This window comes from Lithohypha guttulata (genome assembly GCF_036872675.1).
Source record: "Lithohypha guttulata strain CCFEE 5908 chromosome Unknown scaffold_1, whole genome shotgun sequence".
In the NCBI taxonomy this organism is placed as follows: domain Eukaryota; kingdom Fungi; phylum Ascomycota; class Eurotiomycetes; order Chaetothyriales; family Trichomeriaceae; genus Lithohypha; species Lithohypha guttulata.
The window spans coordinates 2,680,924-2,693,878 of record NW_027042750.1 but is presented as its reverse complement, the minus strand read 5'-3'; the positions used below and the strand labels follow the sequence as shown (position 1 = coordinate 2,693,878).

The 12,955-nt window shown below is 49.2% G+C and overlaps 5 protein-coding genes across 5 annotated transcripts; 3 read left to right on the top strand and 2 right to left on the bottom strand.

The window, feature by feature from the left end:
• Window positions 1–249: 249 nt before the first annotated feature.
• On the top strand, window positions 250–1,086 carry LTR64_000978 (uncharacterized protein; the record flags this gene model as incomplete). The annotated part of the gene is made up of 2 exons (XM_064895359.1): window positions 250–313; window positions 392–1,086. The coding sequence occupies 2 exons, from the start codon at window positions 250–252 to the stop codon at window positions 1,084–1,086; spliced, it is 759 nt and encodes a 252-aa protein (XP_064758046.1).
• Window positions 1,087–1,817: 731 nt separating this feature from the next.
• Window positions 1,818–3,587, bottom strand: ACTT5 (Acyl-CoA synthetase actt5; the record flags this gene model as incomplete). Its single annotated transcript, XM_064895358.1, has 3 exons — window positions 1,818–2,168; window positions 2,229–2,433; window positions 2,491–3,587. 3 exons carry the CDS (start codon window positions 3,585–3,587, stop codon window positions 1,818–1,820), a joined length of 1,653 nt encoding a protein of 550 aa, XP_064758045.1.
• A 1,939-nt stretch (window positions 3,588–5,526) lies between these two features.
• Window positions 5,527–7,774, top strand: LTR64_000976 (uncharacterized protein; the record flags this gene model as incomplete). Its single annotated transcript, XM_064895357.1, has 2 exons — window positions 5,527–6,459; window positions 6,557–7,774. 2 exons carry the CDS (start codon window positions 5,527–5,529, stop codon window positions 7,772–7,774), a joined length of 2,151 nt encoding a protein of 716 aa, XP_064758044.1.
• Window positions 7,775–8,154: 380 nt separating this feature from the next.
• Window positions 8,155–8,622, bottom strand: LTR64_000975 (uncharacterized protein; the record flags this gene model as incomplete). The annotated part of the gene is made up of 1 exon (XM_064895356.1): window positions 8,155–8,622. The coding sequence occupies one exon, from the start codon at window positions 8,620–8,622 to the stop codon at window positions 8,155–8,157; it is 468 nt and encodes a 155-aa protein (XP_064758043.1).
• Window positions 8,623–10,337: 1,715 nt separating this feature from the next.
• Window positions 10,338–11,285, top strand: LTR64_000974 (uncharacterized protein; the record flags this gene model as incomplete). Its single annotated transcript, XM_064895355.1, has 1 exon — window positions 10,338–11,285. The coding sequence occupies one exon, from the start codon at window positions 10,338–10,340 to the stop codon at window positions 11,283–11,285; it is 948 nt and encodes a 315-aa protein (XP_064758042.1).
• Between the last annotated feature and the right edge of the window lie 1,670 nt (window positions 11,286–12,955).

Below are 12,955 nucleotides of genomic sequence, written 5' to 3'. Positions count from 1 at the left end.
ATCCCAATTAATACGAAAGCTGGAAAGACGCCATCTATACCAGATCTTGAAATGGAGTGGCTGGCCTCCGCGATCAGATCTAGTATCGTGCTCGGATCTGCCCATCTGACGCTAATCACGATGTGCTACTGAGCTCCTTCTTGTTTCCAGTCAATCTGCTGTCACTCGAGACCTTCACCTTGTTATTGTATTCGTTATATTTCGTGTAAACGTCTAACCTCATATTTTAGCCAGCCTGTACGAACAGCCATGTCGCACCCGATGTCGCATTTGCAAACCCATGGAAATCGCGGTACTCATATCGGCTCGGCGCGTACGTCCCTACAATCGCATGTTCACGTTTACCACTAACACCCTTCAGCCTTCAACCACTCGCCTTCCACTGACATAGAAAGAGAGTACGATAGATTACGTGACCTGGCGCGTCAGGAAGCACAAAAACGTGGGGACTGCTTTGAGCGCAGCAAGGACGCCTATAACAGCGACGATGGCGCTGCAGCAAAGTCGCTGAGCAATCAAGGCAAAGACCATGGTTCTAAGATGGAAAAGTACAACAAACAGGCCAGTGAACTCATCTTTCGAGAAAATAACGCAACCGACCGAGTACCGGCAGACACTATAGACCTTCACGGCCAATTCGTGGAGGAAGCAGAAGACATACTAGAAGAAAGGATACGGTACGCTCAAAGCACAGGGCAGAACCATTTGCATGTCATCGTTGGCAAAGGCAACCACAGCTCTGGACACATCCAGAAGATAAAGCCTCGAGTTGAGCGGGTCTGTAGAGAACTCGGACTGCAATATCATACAGAGCCGAACGAGGGTCGCATATATGTCAACTTGACGGGCGGCCAGGTTGACATGCAGCACTTCAATAACTGGCAAGGCACTCAAGGTCATCAAGGTTACCATGGCCAAGGACAGCAACAACACCCAAGCACTTACCAACAGCACCAGCAGCCGCAATATCAACAGCAGCCTCACCGACCTCACCAGCAGCAACCGCCTCAGCAACAAGAAGGAGGTAGTAGCATCGTCTCTCAGCTATTCAGGTTACTGGCCAAGTGCTTTGGTGGCGGAAAGTAGACCACACGTCGATGCCCATACTTACTTCGCGCGGTGCGTGGTGATTCCCTTGAGCAGACCTGCTCAGTCCACAGCTCGCTGCAGCATAACATGTGCCAACCATTTCACTACATCTTAAGCGTCATCTCACCGACATATAGGCCAAAATGAATACCCTTCATGTTTGTTTGCTTCTGGTGTTACAATTGGAACTTATTGGGACACATCTCACAGCACATACTCTCCGAAGACCCCGCCATTTACAATAGCAATATTACACGAATTGTCGAGTGCAGGCGGGTCGTTGTTAACGGGAATCAAACTTTGAGCTATCGTAGGATTACCGAGAGACAACTACAGCACAGATCACTAGCATTAGGCCAACGCCAGCTGGCAGGATTGGTTGCTTGGAAAGTACTCACCTTGTCTTGGAAAAATGTTGTTTATTCTCTCAAGCACTAAACGTCGTTAGTGAACGAGGGTCAGTTTCCTCGCGTCGGTTTCGGGGGCTGTAAAGCGCAAGTGAATGCTCATTTCCTTTCCGGATAAACGTGAGCTTCTATACTATAGAGAAATTTCGGTGAACGAAAGAACTTTGGTTTTGTCACAGAAAAGGAAACTTCGAGAAGAGTCAGCAGTCGATCAGGAGAGAAATGACGGCCTTGATAACCACGCGGCAAACACGAATGAGCTCTTGTATGAAGCATTACAGGGAATATGAGCATTCTCGGCTCCGAACCAAGCTGCTATGGCTACAACTTTGCGCTCACCGGTTGTTGGACGTCCTTCATTTCCATCACTGCCTGCTCCCTTAGGATACGTTTCAAAATCTTCCCACTAGGACTCTTCGGGATTTCAGATACAAAGACGACTCCACCACTGAGTGCTTTATAGCTCGCCAAATTCTCTTTAACAAGGCTCCTCACAACTTCCTCGTTCAGTTTGGCTCCCGACTGCTTGACTACATAAGCGCGTGGTCGTTCATCGTGCGTGCTTTTCCCAGGAACACCAATAACGGCGCAGTCTGCGATATCAGGATGTGACAGGAGCAGACCTTCCAACTCGGGAGGTGCGACCTGGAAACCGCGGACTTTGATAAGTTCCTAGAAACCCGGTCAGCATCCCACCTAAGGAGTCTCATCTCTACGAAGTTTTGGTCTTACCTTTTTTCTATCCACGACATACCACTTCTTCGTCCTTCGATCACAATATAGAATGTCACCTGTATGGAAGTAGCCTTCTTCGTCCCAGGATTCTGCATTGGCCTTGGCATTGTTGAGATATCCCTTGACAATAGTTGGCCCTCTTACACATATTTCACCTCGAGTGTCGAATTCCGTAATGTCCTTTCCATCATCATCGACGAGTCTACCAAGTACATTCAGCTTCACCTCACCATCATCAAAGCACGGAAGGGGGACTCACTTGACGTCGGTTCCGGGCAGGAAAATATTGCCTACACTTCCTGTCGAGTCCATCTCTGGGTAGCGAAAGATGCTCAATGCGCTCGTCGTCTCAGTCATGCCCCAGACCTGAGTAAACACACAATCATTCGCACACAGTGCTTGTAACCTATTCTGGCTCTCTGCGTCTAGTGGCGCAGCCCCACATCCTATCCTCCTCACGCTCTTCAGGCTGTACTTTTTGGTTAAGGGACTATTAATGATGGCGATGACCAAAGGTGGCGCCATGCCAAGATCGGTGATCTGATGTGTCTCAATTGCTTTCAGGTATTCTTCCAGCTCAAATCTTCGCATGATCCATATCTTGTGACCGGAATGCAAAGGGCTGACATGCACAGCAGGCACGGTAGCAACATGGAAACTGGGCAGTACGGATAAAGCCCTTGGCTCCCATGACACGTCCCTACCCTCACTGATCAGAGTGTGGTAGCTCGTGCCATTGAAATGGCTTTGCATGGCAAACTTTGGTGGTCCTGTAGTCCCGGAAGTGGTAAGCCGGCTGACTTCCGTGTTCCTTACAGTTTGCTCGTCCACAAGTACATCCCAATTATCGGTTCCTTGCTCGAACAACCATCTCCAAGACCTCAAACCTGACGGTACGACTTGCCCTGGACGCGTATCGAAGACGAACAATTTCTCCCTCCAATCAGACATTTCAGCTTGCAATACCTGCAACAACGGCTCAAGGAATTCTGGCTCACAAATAAAGAACTTCACATCTGCAGTCTTCACATGGTGGCGAACTTCGGCTGCGCGGTAAGCAGGATTCATGCCACTGAATATACCGCCAGCGCCGACTCCACCGAGGAACAACATGCTGAACATGATGTCGTTGAAGCTGGTGATGGAGAAGCAATCTCCTCTGCGAAGACCAGCCTTGCGGAAGCCGGCTACGAGTCGTCGGACATGGTCTTTAGCTTGGCGGTGTGATATGGTACGATTGTGATCGTCGAGGTCGTGGTAAATTGGAGTGTCTGGGTTATAGTCGCAGTGGTTGAGCGCGAAGGAGACCACATCCTCGTATGGGAGTTTGGGCTGTTCTTGACAAAGCCAGGGCATGGTGAGAGAATTCTTTAAAGCTCTTGTTGAGCAGTTGATGCTCGGGTAGGGCTTGTGAAATCAGTGTATAGATCTGCCAAATGCGAGCCTTTGGTAGATGGTCCAGCTTGCAGATTGAAGGATAAACGTTTTAGTGTTTCTTCGAGCTTGTCTAAGCGAAGCTGTTACGACGTGTAGGACCTGAACACTACATCTTTCGATATTGAACTTGGTTGTCCTCCCACGCAACTGATAGCCTCTGCCCACGACCGTCGTTGGATTCGGCACGATTTCGAGGTTGTGCCGAGGTAGCTCATCCAATCAAATCAGAGTGCAAACAATCCTTGTCCAAAGAGGAAAGTGCGGAGTTGATTCGAATCTCGATCAGGGCTGATTTGCTTTGCCCAGAGCACAAGGATGAGACTGGTATTTGCGAGGTCAAAGGTTCACGTGACATACGGTATTGAGTTGGGCACAAGTGGTTCTCAGAGTAATAGAATTGCACAACCTCGAAGAAAGATTGGGTTTGTCGAGGTGTTCACTCGCCTGTACTAGCTATACTAGTTCACTGAATCAGCTCCGCCAGGTCAAAGATATTCAAAAGAACCTTGCTCTTTGTGTATTTATTGACAATCGCTCCACTTACTACATCTTGTACGACGTTGTAGTCTCTTTCTTGTTAAAGCAGGAGCAGCTTCAATGCTATTCATCTTTCACCCTGGGCAGCTGTCACCATCTTCCTTTGTCTTCGGTTCAGCATACCGTCCGCTTCAATCAAGACTTAGGCCATTTTCACTCTGAGTGTCACCCGGCGCTAGTGTTCTTGCTGATCAAGTGTCAAAGAGTGCGATCGAGGACAAATGTGTGAAGAAAGGTCGAACCTGGTCATGCAGGACAGATCAAACGTCTGCAATCATTTCCAATGGCATTGGTGGTGGTCGACGATACTGATTGACCGCTAACAATTTCAACAGCTTCACTGAATGTATCGTTATCGGCTACTGCGCCGATTTGAGGACACTCGAAGACCATCTCACCGTGCTGAATGTAATATGTTTCGCAATGCTAAGGAAAACGGAGGCAGGTCTTGTACGTCTTGCATTTTTGTAAGCGACCACTGTTCGCGCCAGCAGTCAGAGACAATGCGCTTCAGCGCGGCTTCAACGGCAGCATCTGTACAACAGCATCGAGCTATTTTTGACTCAATGACTTGCTGGTACTGATAAGGAACTCGTGAGGCGCCTGACTCGACGGCGCCTTGCTTGCCTATGCAGCAGTGCTGGACAACCCCCTATTCCTACAGAACAGCGACTTCGACTCGTGACAGTGGAGATACGTGTTTTGCAGGGACGGTACAGATACACCAGCAAAGGTATGGCGCTAAGCATATTGAGATGAGCTGCAATGAACAAGAGCGCTGGATCACTTCACGTGACATGTACTCACTTGCCTTTTCCGTCACTCGACGTGTTCGTCCTGTCCACAACGATCCATCTTTGATGAACCATCGACACCGATATTCGAATAAGTTTAAGTGCTTGTTCTCGATCACGAACATGCGAAGTCGCTATATGAACAGCTCGAGCTCATCAATGTGTTCATGACGAGCAAGGTTCTCGTGGTTGACGGTACACGATGAACTCACAGACCAACTCCATTTCCTCGACTCATTCGTGTACGGACAAAGGCTGTATTCATTTTGATAGACCGCAAAGCGAGAATTTTTTCAACAATGCCAGCTTACGATCGCTGCGAACGGCAGTACCCTGTACCATGCTGTTTGAGCAGCAGAGTGACCTCGACGTTTGTCTGTCGTGTACCCAGTCCTTCTTCATCATGCTTCGTGAGGATCCTTCTTACCCTGCTACTACCATTTCCTTCTGTCCCAACAGCCCAGCCATTGCTTTCGTGATAGTCCCCTGATCAGACTATTTTTTGCCTTCCTCTGCATACTTTCACCATGGCATCAAGCCCGGTACCAGTACAGGACTCACCTACAGGTTCTACTGATAATGACATTCACAACGATGTCGTCGACATATATACAGATACCAGAAGTAGAAACGATGACGGCCATGCAGAAGAACCGTCAAGTGTCGCAGCACCAGAATCAGTACCAGGCGCTGCAGTGGACAGAGCATTCTCCTCAGGTCAAGTCGTCATGATACCACACCTCACACCTTCTCTTAAGCAGTCAAACCAAGGATCTCAGGCAGTCGGTCAGACGGAAATTCTGACCAGTCACGCAGGAGTTGTTGAGGTAGTTGAGCGACCAGCAATAATCACTGTTGTCTTTAGCAATAGACTGCATGTCTTACCAATCGTCCCTAATGGCCCTGATTTCAGCAATGACGCCCCTGAATCTGCATACAAGTTGTGGTCGATGCCTGTCTTCGAGGCAGATGAGCAAGGAACCGATCTCTTGCCCGCAACTTACCTCAAACTTGCTAAAAATGACTCTAAGATTTTGTCATTTGCTGAAGGCGTGCACATCAGCATTAATCAGACAACTCCGGTTGACTACACCTGGCCGTTGAAGCTGGTAGGCAAGCTAGATGGTGACAGCAGAAGATGGTTGCACAGGCGTCTCCGTATGCTTAGTATGTTAGACACCGAAAATTTGGCAGGCCAAGATCAGGATCAGGAGTTGCGACGACTTATCGACACCCATGTTTTATCCAAGGGTTCTGAGCAGCAGCCGTCCCGAACTGGTGCAGAAGCGTCGAAGGCGACCAAAAGCACGCCAAAGAAAACAAAGAAGGCGACTCAACCAGCAGCCAAGAAGCCTGCTGCCAAAACTGATGAGCCTAAGAACTCTGGCGACAATGACGCTAATCAAGACGATGCTCCTCTAGGGGACGAGAGTACTGCTAGCGAGCAGGGTTCAGGCGAGGTAAGTCAAGTTTCTTCATATCCTGGGAGAGTTTCTACGTACTCTAGCCCTCATATTCGTGCCCTATGATGGTGAACAGCTAGCTAACAGCCTGCAGCAGAACAACAACACGCCAGCCACCTCATCTGGCATCGGACCTATCCCTCCAGGCCTCGCTGCGAAGAATTTTCTCCATGACGGCAGGATGGTTACATGGCAATTGCTGAATGGCAAATACAAATGTGCTCATTTCAAACCAAAGTGCCTCCAAGCACAATGCAACGACAAGTGTTGTAAGGATGGAACGGGGGAGAAACCATCAGGCAGACCTGTTTTTGACTCTCAAGGAAATTTGATTTCAACTCCAATCAAGAAAAAATCAGCACCAAGGCCCAGCAAATCCAAGCCAGCGGTCACCGCACAATCATCAACAGCACTTGAGGATGCAAGCGATGCAGGAGATGCAGGAGATGCAGGAGATGCATCAGATGACGAACATGTCGTAACAACGGACCAAGAGTCGGATGCTACGACGGGACTGACCGAATCAGCGCAGCCAACTAAGCCTATAAAGGAGAGTCTGAAGCGTAAGGCTTGCGAAAGTACTGCAACTGATCAAGAGACTACTAAGGAGGATGATAAGCCTAAACCAAAGAGACGAAAGACCAGTGGCGCAAAGTCCAATTCTATCGCTAAGTCAGCGGCCCAGGATACCGGATCAAGTAGGAGAGGAAGCACCGTCATGACGCGTTCGCGCTCAAATTCTACAACCATACCTTCACCTCGACACGGAACACTGCCACCTGACGACCCGAACTCAAGCAGGCACAGCAGCGCGAGCACGACCGCATCGAATAGGGCTCTAAAGGAGAGACTCGAGAAAGAATTCACACCTATCGAGACCAGTATCTTGTATACTGCGAATAAGAGTGTCCGCAGCGCCACACCAGCCAGGTCTGCCCGATCGAAGAGTGCAGAGAACGACTCACCGCCCGCTCGCAGGACGAGCGCGGAGCCTCAACTTGAGCCTGTGTTCGAATCAGTAGACAGTGAGATTGAACTTGATGAAGTAGTTAGCACCACCGTTGTCGAGGAACAGAGCGTCACGGCTACTACACCTGGACTTGCTGAAGAAGAGCCGCAGCTGGCTCTTGTCACCACAACTCAAGCAACCCACGTCTTGAAGGAGAGCGTCGTGGAAGAGCAGCACGTACAAGTGGAGGAGACAAAAATCTCACCATTGGAACTCGATGCAGCAGTCTCCACACAAGGCAACAGTGAAGGTTCAGAAAGCGGGATAATAGGAGACAACGAGGAAGATGAAGAACTAAAGTAGGAACAAAGGAGGGATTCGTTGACGCTTCTCTCCTGCGACCTCTAGTAATTGAATACCTTATATTGTAGCAGTCATGATGGCCTAGTTTGAGTCGCTAATCGAGGCTGTACCAGGAAGTCTAACGAAATGACTTGAGTATTGAATGCATTCATCTATCTCATGTACACCACTACTACACAACTTTCTTTTCGGTTTCATCGTGAAATCAATACACGCCATTAGCTTTCGATCTGCTACTCCACAGTTGTTCCTCAACATATTTGATATATCCACAACCTCTAGAGATTCCCTTTTTCTACGGCCATTTACTTAGAATTTTCACATCATCTTTTTACTTACTTTTCGATACTCTCCGATTTGCTTGCTCTTCGATAGTCAGATCACTCTGGATATGGCGGAGGTGAATCGTCGTCGTGGTACCCTGGCAATTTCGTCTCGCTGCTAGGCCAAGGGGCTTGATCCTCGATCGTGTTGACATTAGGATCTCTGTTGTCACGTGACCTAGTCGAGACTTCGACCGCCACAAGTACCTGTCTTTCAAATATTCTGGCCCAGACCACCCCAAAGTCGTTCTTCCAACGCTGGAGATGTCGAATTTCGAATTCCTGGTCGCACGCCAGTAGGGGACAGCCCATACCTCGAGGTAGCTCCATGGCCTGGTCTCGAGACAAGTCGCCTTCCACAATGCGTTGGACTTGCAGCTTAGCGATATACCGGAAGAGACAATGCGTGTGGAATTTGTTGTAGCAGCATCTGACAAGGATTGTTTCTTTCAGCATCACATTTCCGCCGTTGCAAAGCAGGCATTTGCTGGGCTTGAAGGAGTTTTTGTATGACCGGATGTCCATCTCGAGAGTAGTGGTGTCGATTCTTCTGCGATAATGAATGGATCGTGATTGTCGACAATTTTAATGATTGATGTTGCTGTCCATGCGATTGGTGGAGCAGGACTGCGAGTTGAAGTCGAATGTTATGGTGGTTGTGGTACGTTACTGGTAGACATATGGTGATGCGACGCGTTGTGTTCGCAAGTCTCTTAGACACTTGTCCAACGCGCTGTGGTGATACTTCTGTTTTCTGCATCACGACACTACTTTCGCGACGCTGCATCTAGGGGTCGTCAAGCTATCTTCTTCTCCTGGCTCGTCGCAGTAGTTGCTGGGTCGGATGGAAGATATTCGCTAACACTGAGGTCAATCCGGGCACCAATACCGAACCTGAAACCATTCGTTATGAGACGTCCGAGTGCCCAGCCAAGCACAACACCCCAGAGGACGGTACAAGGCCATTTCTGCCACTCACGATCCCAGTCCAGAGCTATAGGGATAGCACCGACCCAGCCTCCAACCATGGCGCCAACAGTACCGGCCCAAACGCCTGCCTCATCGAATGGGAGCCATGCTGCCGAGAAGTCTCTCCAAGCCGCGCCAGAGACGCCATGAGTGTAAAAAATTGGCATCGTGCCCAGAAGTGACACATGCAAGGCCAGGATGAGGGTATGGGGTAACAAGTACAAAGGGTAGAGTGGAGCACCCAGAACGAGGGCAAGCACCATCAGTGGCACTGTTGGGATAATTATTGAAAGTACCAGAGCCAGTATGGTGGGAAAGATCCTGCCAGGCCAGCTGCTTCGACTATTCCGAGCTGTATCAGACGTAGCGACTGTTTTCCCTACAGATTTCAGTCCTGGTGCGCCTAGCTTCTTTCTTGATGTGTTTGCACTGGTCGATCCTCCTTTCTGATTCTTTGAACTCTCTGCTGCACTACCCTTGATAAACTCTCCATCACTCGTACCACTGTTCCAATGGCCAACAGACGGTAGGCAAATAGCGCAAAACAAAGACTGCGAGAGGGCCAAAGGAACGAGATCTTGAATCATGGTCGACAGAGGATCAGCGACTAATGCACCTGCCCTGAGGTAAGAGTATAACAGCACTTGGCCAGTATGTGCATAGCTGTAGTATTTCGCAAGGTCGGTCTGCAATAGAGGAATCGCAAATGTTTTGGGTTTCAGCAACCGTTGCGCAGCTGGAATATGTTTAGACTCGGGTAGTAGATTGAGAAGCGTTGAGGACATTGTTGACCACCGGAAAGTTCGAAAGAGTGACTGTAGTTGGATAAAGGTGAGCACTAAATGCTGTAAAGCACAACGAGTTGCTCTCTGTGCTTGCGGACGACTTCAAAGTCAGGCAAGAACGACCATCGTTCCTCCCGGAGATCGTCCGAACTCTATGCTTGGCATTCTCCTCTCCGTCCTTTCGAAGCAGGTGTAGCTATTCTCTTTCTGCCGCAGGCACAATGCTACCAGATGCAACTGACTAAAGACCCATATCGGCAAGCATTTTAGGATGCAGAAAGCCAGCTTGAGTAACCATGCCGATGAGAAGATTGTACCAAAAGAGCTTGCCTCGGCATAATGCTGCTTCCAGTTTTATCACTCCTCACTTGAGTAGCTCGTATAACATTGAGCAGATCTGAGAGAAGAGGCATCCTAAAACGAAGAGTTGTCTATGCTAACGAAGAAGGTTTGTTGTCAAAATCATACGTTGTGCAAATTTGTGCCATGGAGCCCACAACAATTGATCTGCCTGCTATCAAGAAATTATCATGGACGTCCAAAGTGCAGTATACGCCAACAAACGTTGTCTCGTACAACGTCTCGATCGGTGTGAATGGCACGGACTTGTCTCGATGCTGGGAAGGTCACCCAAACTTCCACGTTCTACCATGCTTCGCATTCCTCGCGGTCGTGGATATGATGGGCAAGGTGACACATTCTATGCCCGAATGGCTGCCGTCCTTTCGCTCCTTCAACCACGTCCATGGCGAGCACTACCTTGAGCAGTATCAACCGTTCCCTACTATCTTTCCTGGCACGACGCTCTCCTCTATCGCTCGCATAGTCGATGTTGTTGATCGTGGCAAGGGCGTTACTGTCAAGGTTGGCATCACGACGAGTGACGCGAAGTCAAATTCAAAGCTCTGCTACAACGAGTGGACTTCGTTCATTCGTCATGTACCCGGTAAAGGAGCTACTCCGTCAACGCAAACACCACCTGTTCAAATACCCAACAAACCAGCAGAAGCCGTATCAAGTCATCAGACCACACACACTCAATCAGCTTTGTATCGAGCGGTTACAACTGAATGGAATCCAATGCACATCTCTCCTGCTCACGCCAAAGAAGGTGGATTTCATGCCCCTATCTTGTCCGGTTCTTGCACAGTCGGAATAGGCATTCGCCATATCATAGACACTTTTGCAAATGGCGACGTTAGTCGCTTCAAAAGCGTTAGGTTGAGGTTGAGTGCTCCAGTCGTCATCGGCGAACGTGTTCAGACAGAGATGTGGACGGAACCAAAGAAAGGTTCATCGAACGGTGGCGTGACAAAAGTCGTTTATAGACAGATTGTGGTAGCTGACGAACTGGCTGGGAGCAAGGACAGAATCGTGATCAATAATGCGGTGGTTGAGCTATGGGACAAGTCAGAAGCTAGAAGCAAGATTTAGCGAGGTTCCACAAACTTGCTCAGGAAGTTCCGGTGCACTAGAGGCACGACGGGAAGTTTCGAAAACAATTCGACATGATCGACTGGGTCATCCATGATTATTGGCTAGACCAGATGCTGTCAATACCTCTCTGCAAGGAGATGGAGGGAGCAGTGGAAAAGGCGAGCTTTGGTTTCGTGGAGAGACGAGGCTTGCTGTACTGAGATGTTGGCATTGAGTGTAGGTATCGAGTTCGACTGTCGAGCATATATGTTTGTTTTGGCACATGCTACTGCTCTGTTCCTTAGCTTAATGCTACCACGCGAAGTTGTCCTTCATTCTTTCGTCGATCAATATGCTCGGGACAAATCTCTCGAAGAAGCGCAACGGCTCTTCCTCCCATGCATTTCCCCATGCTCCGGCACAACGAGCAAAACGAGACGCACTCACAGTCAAAACACAGCACAACATAGCTCCAGAAGACGTGGATGTGAACCTACCATGCAATGGCCTGGGTTACGCAGGTAAAGTGACTAGACAGTCAGAGAGCACCGTGGCCGAAGACGATTCCGATCAAAGCATGAGCCTCATCCATACTCGTGGACAGGCTCGAGATGAATTTCCCTTTCCGGTACAGCAAGTGCCGCAGAATCAGAACGAACCAATCGACCAGCTGGGGTCAAATCATCACCCTGATACGAGTCTGAGCTCATCTCATCGTTTTGGACCTCATGGACTGCCCACACCTCCACAATCGCGTCCAAGTGTATCTCCAACTTGCTGCTTGCATCACACCCTGCCATCTCCAATATCAACTTTCACCAGCCCACAGCCTTGGTCACCTCTGACACCCATCACACATGTCACTGAGGCAAGCATGAACGAGTCTGCAAGTCACTCACTCAGGCGGCTTCTCATTGCAGACGACTTGGGCTTGTCCGTGGACGAATTTAGACAACTCGAAGAATTTGCAAACATGCGTGTCTCTGGTTCGCCAAAGCGTAGCGGAAGGGTGCTGGTGAAGAAGAAAATTCGACAGCGACGAAGTAGTGCACGTTCGCACCAGTCAGGGTTCGAGGAACAGACTAGAATCTCAGACACGGATACTAGTGAGCGCTGTGAACAGTGGGCCAGGGAGGTCGTTCCGGCATCTCACTCGAGGGACTGGTGGAAAGATGTCAGTTGGTCAAAATTCAGTGACTCGAGCTCCGACTCCTCCACGAGTAGCTGCAGCGAGTTCTGCAACGCTGAGGAAGGACCTTTGGGTGAGAATGAAACTGTGGATCAACGCACGTCTCGTGAATACGTGGTACACGGCCAACCACTAAAGCAAAATATGCCTACTACGAGAAGCACCAGACGTCCGCATGTGGACTATAGAGTTGGTAGTAAGGGTTGGAAATGGCCAACGTGATATAAAATATAGTTGAAGTCGACTCAGCTTTGAGAAAATCGATACTACTTGGAAAAATCCCCCACTATCGATGCGCATGCCCGACTTGCCATAACTTAGCGTGTAAATCTCGCGTTACGCGTTTTACTCACTGTGGGAAAGTGTGCCTCGACATCTTTCTGCAGACTCTTGCTTCAAGATCGCCCATGTTCAGCGGATATTGATATGACCGGGCTAATTCAGAGTATTCGCCAACATCATATGAGCTTTGGCTTTGTCAACTACGATGTTCCTCTAC